Here is a 7,789-nt window from a genome sequence, read left to right on the forward strand (position 1 = left end):
AAAACTACTGAGGTGATATATTTTATTTCACAAATGTTTCAATTTCAATACAGTTCAATTATTTTCTAAAACCGTTAAATGAATATTTAATTTTTTTACTTTAAAATCGAGAGGTCTGCTCAGCTATCTGAGGTTAATTTATATTTTTAAGGTCCATTTTCGTTTCCAACTTCTTTATAACTATTTAATTGTTGATTAGCACCTCCATTGTTCTAATCTCATGTATTATTAACGGTTCCTACATAAAACAATAAATGTGTATATCGTAGTAGTTTAGCACCTCAACTTTTCAAAAAATGGACAGGAAAATGATAAAGGTAATAAAACAAGTAAAAAAGCAAAAACTGGGGGCCAAGGAAACTATGGATTGATAAGATATGACATAATGAAGGAAAATTTTGGAGGGACTGAAAATAAAGGTTAAAAAATGAGTGATGCTAAATTAAAATTCAACGCCTAAAAAGACATAAGATAAAAAGTACATATATTAAGATAACATGGATCAACTCTTAATTGTGTTTAGATATATTAACTAAAATTTATTTTTATGAAGAGATGTGTTTGAAATTATGATATTAAAATAATAAAAATTTTAATAATTTATATTATATTGTACAATTCAGTAACCTTCAGTTGATTTGTTCAACTAATGATGTCATTTCAAAACTTAAATAAATAAGTCGTCCTAATACAAAAATAAGTATTTTATTCCATAAAATAATATTAAAAATATAATAATTGAAAACTTAACATCTTACAATAATAGTAAACTGGAATATATATGTTATTTATACTTATGAAATTGTTTGGATAATTACATCTATCTTGTTATTTTGTTCACTTTCTCGGATAATAGGGCATTAACTAAAAAAAAAATAAGTATCACAAGAAAATTACAGATATGGATATTTAAAAGAAGATTTTGCAGCCACAAGGTTAGCATTTTGTTATAAGTGAAGTTTAAATTTTAAAAATGAAGAAAGCTCACTTTTGTTTGCTTTTCTAAGTGCCTGCTCTAATTCTTCAATTTTATTCTGTGCCATGCATAAATCTCTTTTCATATTTTCTTGAATTTCTTCATTATACTTTATTTTATAGTTTTCAAATTGCCCTTGAAGTTCAAAATGTTTAGCTCTTTCTTCCTCTATCTGTCGATTTTTATTAATAAGATGTGCTTGCATATTTTCCAGCTATAATACAATAAGAAGATTTAACAAAAGTTGTTGGTATTAATCAGACACTAAATGGTGAATAAACTTAGAACTTTAGAAATATCTAGGTACTTACTTCTTTCACTTTAATATCGTAATGGTGATTGAAATTAACCAACATTTGATTTGCTTGAACTAAGTCTTTGGTTAACTCATCAACGGTGCTCTTTTTTTGAGCAAGTACAATAGTTGCTTTTTCCATATCTGACTGTAACTCTTCCTTAAAATTTAATTTTAAAAAAATGACCAAAAATTTTTACATAAAACTAAAATCTATCATGACACAAAGATTATAAGAAAATGAAAATAAAAAAGCAATAAAAATTAATAAAAATAAAGGGATACTAAATATTTGGTATACTAATTCCCAAATGGCATAAAAATGGAAAAGGTTTGGTAAAAGTAAATAAACAGGAGAATAAATTAAGAATTATAAGAAACAAAAATTAATTGAAAACATATAAAGGTGACATAGAGGAGGAACTAGAACCATCATTAAATAAAGTTAATATTGGAAAGACACATTGGACCGGATATGATGGAATTAATCTGGAAATTATGAATTTTTGAAAAAAAAAAGAGAATATCCCTGAAAGAGTATCTCGAGGAAGTGTTCTAACCAACAAGCTACGAAAAGCTGTTCATCATATCTATGAGTGAACGAAGAGAGGGAAAATAAAATTTATTGACATTAAATAAGTTCATATTTACTTCACAAACAAAAGGGTAGATCATATTCTAGTCAGAATAGTAACCTGATTCCACACTCAAACTCACAAAAAGACTTAGGTATAACCTTAGATGCCAAACTTTGATGGAAAGAAATAGAAAAACTTGGTTTGAAATATAGAAAAATGTATTGGCTAATTGGAAAAAATTCCACTCTGTCTCTGTCATAATAAGCTTATGCTTTATAAACAGATACTTGAGCCTGTTTAGACTTATAGTATCCATCTATGGGGATGCACCAAAGCAAGCAACTTAGCAACCATTCAAAGATTCCAAAACAAATCACTGAGCAACATTGTAGAAGTGCCTTTATGTGTGTTTAATATGAAAAAAATTAGCTTATAGAATTATAGAAATTTCAAAGAAGTTAAATTTAACAAATTGTTCCAGTGGATTCCAAGTCTACTGTTTGAATACATACAAAATGTTATTTTGGGAGGACATGGGGCAACAATTAATTAGTTTATTTATTTTTATTTATGTATGTATCTATGTAGATATACTAGTTCCTACACAATATACTATTAGTTTGAAAATTTGACCAATTGACAATCCAATCAATGAAATTCAACAAAACAGATAAATAAATGTTTGTGCTTTTGCCTAAAGCAGTAATCATTGCTTAACAGGGTAATGTGATAGAAACTGCTGGGAATATTTTGAAACACAATTAATACCGTTATTACCGCCTTACAGTACAAAAAACCCAGGAAATATTTGCCAAGGTTGCTATTATATTATATAGATGAATTTAGTGAAATTATAATGAAAAATTGGGAAGAAAATTAAATTTTTCTCTATCTCTAATAAGATAATATTATGTTTCCATGTAGCTACACTGTACAAAATATTAAAAATCAAATAAATTTAAAAATATATATGTAATATGACCAGTATGTACTGTCATTCTGTCCATGATTTCTTTCTTGTAAGTTAAGAGGTTACTTTGTATTCGACATAGTTTTGGTGAAAAAAAAGAGCTCAAGAATAATCTAATTAATGAAAAGATCTTTGTAGTGAGAGATGATTTCACCAATACATATATGAAACATGATGCAAAAAATTATACAAGTTCATTTCTATTCTATTCTTTTATAAAACAATTATTAGAGTCAAATATTCCAGTTTCACCAAAGCTTGTTCATAATTAGAGCAATATTAGTTGGTAACATTGCATATATCTCTTACTATGTAAGTTTCCTTAGCGGTCAATTTTCATTTCATATCAAGCAATTTTTGCATAATATATTTGTAACCTCAAATCTTATTTCAAATTTATATTACGTTATCATTTACTTCTTTATGGGGTTTTTATAAATATTTTCATTGTGTACGTTGTTTACTGAGTGTTTAAGATGCCTCCGACAATCGTCCGATTGTGAAGTACGGGCTGTTATACGATTTCTTAGTGCTAAAAACGTAAAACCGATCGATATTAATCGTGAGATCTGTGAAGTTTACGGAAAAAACATTATGAGTGATGGAATGGTAAGGAAATGGGTGAGAGCATTTAAAGATGGCCGCACAAATGTGCATGATGAAGAACGAAGTGGGCGTCCTTCGGTCGTTAAAGAGTGAGAGAAAACAGACGCTTTACAATTTCATCATTGTGCGACTACTTTCCTCAATATTCTCGTAGTGTTTTGTATCGCATTGTGACCGAGAACTTGAAATACCGGAAATTGTGTTCACGTTGAGTTCCAAAAATATTGACGGATTTGCACAAAACCCAACGTCTAGGCAGTGCATTGACTTTCCTTGAGCGGTACCACAATGAAGGTGAAGATTTTTTAGACCAAATTGTTACTGGTGACAAAATATGGGTGGCTTACGTCACACCAGAATCGAAACAACAATCCATGGAATGGCGATATTAATCATCACCCAAAAAAGTGACGTTTAAACAAACAATTTCTGCCCGGAAAATCATGTACAGTTTTTAGGACAGAAAAGAGTATTGTGAGACATTGAACAATCTGCGTCGTGCAATCCAAAACAAAAGACGTGGCAAGTTGAGTAAGGGTATCGTTTTGCTGCATGACAATGCCCGTCCACATGTGGCTATCGGACCAAAGATCTCATCAAATCTTTTCAATGGGAAACTCTAGATCATCCTCCCTACAGTCCTGATCTGGCGCCCAGCGACTACCATTTGTTCCTGCACTTGAAGAAACAGAAAAGAATTTAGAGGGGACCTTTAGGGGCATGCAAATGCAAATAGCTAATGATAGAATTATTTTGTGGTGTAATAAGTAGCTTTTCATACTAGCACCTGATTTATTTCCAAATTTTTGGGATTATTTAACAAAAAAATTCTATGTGATAAAATTACGGGAGATATGAGATCATCTTAATACATTTGGATATTGTTTAGCTAAAAGAATATTTAGCTTAAGATTTTGTTTAAAATTATTTTTCATCTTAACTCTTTGACAGGCGCTTTATGATTCGTAACTTGGTCGGACGCAATTCATATTAAATACATTTATTGTTACGGCTCCTTTAACCAAAAGATAAAGGATAGAAATTCCAATGACGGTAGGCTATGGTTGTAGACTTCGAAGTCATGAAAATGCATGTGCTCTATTTAACAAAACATTTGAAAGACAGCACAGTAAGCAGAATTGTTTTTGGTGAGGGATATTTCAAAATCTGAAAAACTAGGAATAAGGAATAGATATTTTGCTGTCATTAGAATACAACTCCTCACGCAATACAACAAAATATTTGTCAGCAATTTGTAGTGAAGTTTTTGAAAAAAGAAAAACTCACAGATACAAAGTTCAACATATTCACATACTCTTGGGAGAGCAATTTAGTGAGATATTCATGAAACAATGTGATGAAAATTCAAAATTTTTTAATACCATAGTATTTTTAGACAAGGCTAGCGCCTCGAAAAAATTAGTGTCTCTGTAGGAATCGTCAGGGGAAGATTTATTAGTATTTATTTCTTTCACGGGTATTTAACAGTTGAGTGTTATTTGAAACATCTTTGCATGGCAGTGATGCCAATTGTGGCATTTTTGAATCCAAATAATAGGTAAAAACTTTATCTAGTTATCTACAAATAATTGGACATCTGCCAACTTTTATGTGAGCTTTTCTGGTATTCATATCATCAAATCGAATAGATGCCACAAGATATTTGAATCTCTTTTAATTAATAATAAGATAAAACCGTTTTACTCTATACCTGTCCTATGCCCACAATTCTAGAATTGCCGATCACTCCTAAGTATTTCAGTTAGATAAACTACTTGAATTCAGCTACCTCTGTAGTAGGCTTTAAGTTTCCAGATCTTTGAAAGCAGTTTAGAAGATCTCTGTTGTGAAACTCAGAAACTTGGTAGACCAAAAAAAATTCTACTCATCTCACAGATTAAACGGCAGGTTAATTATAATTGTTTAAAATTATCATAAAGTTTTGGATTTATTTCTCTTTATATTCATAATCTAAATCATTGATCAAGTGAAACAGTCAATTCCATTGTAATTCATCGCATAGTTCTATTGAAACCAATCATGTGCTTTGGCTTGAACTCTGGTGTCATTAGACAAGCTGTGAGATTACAGACAACCCTTGTACATAAATATTGATTATAATAAAATTTTCTGAAACAATATAGATATTTTTTGACCTTAACTAACTACACCATTCATCACATAGCATAACTCATTACACTTTGCCCTAAAATTCATACATTCAGTAACCCTTCTGTGAACCACTATATAAATAGATTGGAGTGGGCAGGTCTAAACATCATCGAGCATATTTTATAGGGGAAATACCACATGAACCTTTTATAATAACTGAATCAATACTGAGGCAATAAAGAAACATAACATCAGAGTTTGTTTGTCACTTTTGCCCAAGTATTTGAACCATGTGAGTGTTAGGTACTCACAGATGACATGATCTGCAATTTTATCCTGCTCCATACACCAAAAGCACTACCATTATCCATGATGCTAACTGTGTGGAAGCAGCATCTTAGATTTTGTGCCTATTTAATTGGAGCAGTTGTTTGGTAAGAGAGACAGAAGGTCCATCTATGTGTGCCTTAACATGTCTCATGCCAAGTGTCCATCTCTGCAGAGCCTACCTTGATAGTTAAGAGAAGCAAAAGCAACAATGTTAGCTACACCAAAAATAGGCTCTGGTACCATTGGTGAGTTCCCTAATCCCAGTCTGGTGAGTTCCCTAATCCCAGTCTGGTGAGTTCCCTAATCCCAGTCTGGTGAGTCAGTCTGCTTCATTGTTGCCCAAGTGATCAGGCACCCAAATGATCTGGACCAGATTTTGTAGAATTTTAGGACTAGCCCAGAGCTGATCCTTTTGATTCTTTCACATAGGTATATTGCAATTAAGTTGATTAGCAATTTTACATTTATATTCCTATGTTTCACAAAATATACTCCAACACAGTATTATTAAATAAATTACTTACATTTTTATTTTGAAGTTCTCTATTCATAATTTCTCTTTCAGTCAAGACATTCCTTATACTAGTCAAATTTTTTTCCAAGTTTAGTTTTGCCGCTTGTAAAATATTATTTTCTTCCCTTAAATGTTCTATTGATGTTAAGTTCTCTCTATTCTCTATTTTTAATCGTTCCATATTTTTTAATAGACTTGTAGTAGAATTGATCCTTAAATGTGTATCATGTTGTAAACTATTTACATTATTAAGTATTTTAATGATTCTATCAGCTACAAATTTGATTCGCCTTAGGAGAAGACATTCAACCTCTCTTGCTTTAGTGCTAATCAGTTCTTCAACTTCATTTATAATCTGAAATTATTTTGAATTTCTAAATCTTTTCAAAATAAATTACATATACTTACACCATGAAAATTTTTTTCCATATTATATTTGATAGTATTAAGATGCTTTATTTCCTTATCCTTATCGGCTATTGATTTTTTCATGCAGGTCATTTGTAATTGGAGTTTTTCATTTGAATCCTTAAATCAAAATCATATCAATGATAAATCATATCATTTTAATTTCAGCATATAAGTACCTTAACACATTGTAAACTATTGATCATTTCATCTAAAACTTCTTTCTGATTTGCTGCATGTAATTCTACAGTGAGGTAGATAATTGACTTAATTTTTGATTTATTGAAAAATACCATGGTACAAAGTTGGTCCGAGGTTTCGCATCGTAAAAACCTGAAAATACAATTTAAACAAATAAATTTCGAACATATGTACACTCACATTTCCCTTTTTTGCAATTGCGCTAACATTTCCAATAAATTAGTTTTGAATTCATTAAAATTTATATCCAAATTTTGTTTAAGTCTCATTAATTCGTAATTCCCTAGATCAATATTTTCACTGTAATTGAATGTGTATTCCGAGGGATCCCTAATTTTTATTTTCTGGAATAAGTATATTAGGATAGAACTATATACAGAAAAATGTTTAAATAACTTATTTACCAATGAATCTTGTCCACTAATTATAATTATGTTCAAATTTTTCTCCTCTAGTGATTCATGTTGATTTATAACTGGCAACACTAAATTTTTGTTATATATACAACTCATCATTCGGAAGTATACAATCCATTTAATTTTTTGGAAATATAATTTAATGGGAAATACACCATAGAGTATCAAAAGCAATTGTCAAAACAGTTTCAAAAGTGTCGCCAACATTCAGCTCAACTTTCACAGTTGAGACGTTATAAATTATTTTAATAAATATCACGAAGTAAATTATAAAACTAAAGCTGTTTTCTGAGTAATAGAGAAAAATAATATTGTATTATGTTTCCAAGTAACAGCACCGTCCAAAATCTTGAAAATTCATATAAATATAAATGGAAAATATG

General features: G+C 30.2%; 1 protein-coding gene across 1 annotated transcript; it reads right to left on the reverse strand.

Moving 5' to 3' along the window:
* Positions 1–204: 204 nt before the first annotated feature.
* LOC130895623 (uncharacterized protein PF3D7_1120600-like) lies at positions 205–7,599 on the reverse strand. The gene is made up of 8 exons (XM_057803033.1): positions 7,395–7,599; positions 7,171–7,334; positions 6,969–7,122; positions 6,790–6,909; positions 6,392–6,736; positions 1,288–1,431; positions 989–1,190; positions 205–864 (listed from the first exon to the last, which is right to left on the reverse strand). Exons 1-8 carry the CDS (start codon positions 7,503–7,505, stop codon positions 821–823), a joined length of 1,284 nt encoding a protein of 427 aa, XP_057659016.1. The 5' UTR covers positions 7,506–7,599; the 3' UTR covers positions 205–820.
* Positions 7,600–7,789: the final 190 nt, after the last annotated feature.

This window comes from Diorhabda carinulata, chromosome 6, assembly GCF_026250575.1.
Source record: "Diorhabda carinulata isolate Delta chromosome 6, icDioCari1.1, whole genome shotgun sequence".
In the NCBI taxonomy this organism is placed as follows: Eukaryota; Metazoa; Arthropoda; class Insecta; order Coleoptera; family Chrysomelidae; genus Diorhabda; species Diorhabda carinulata.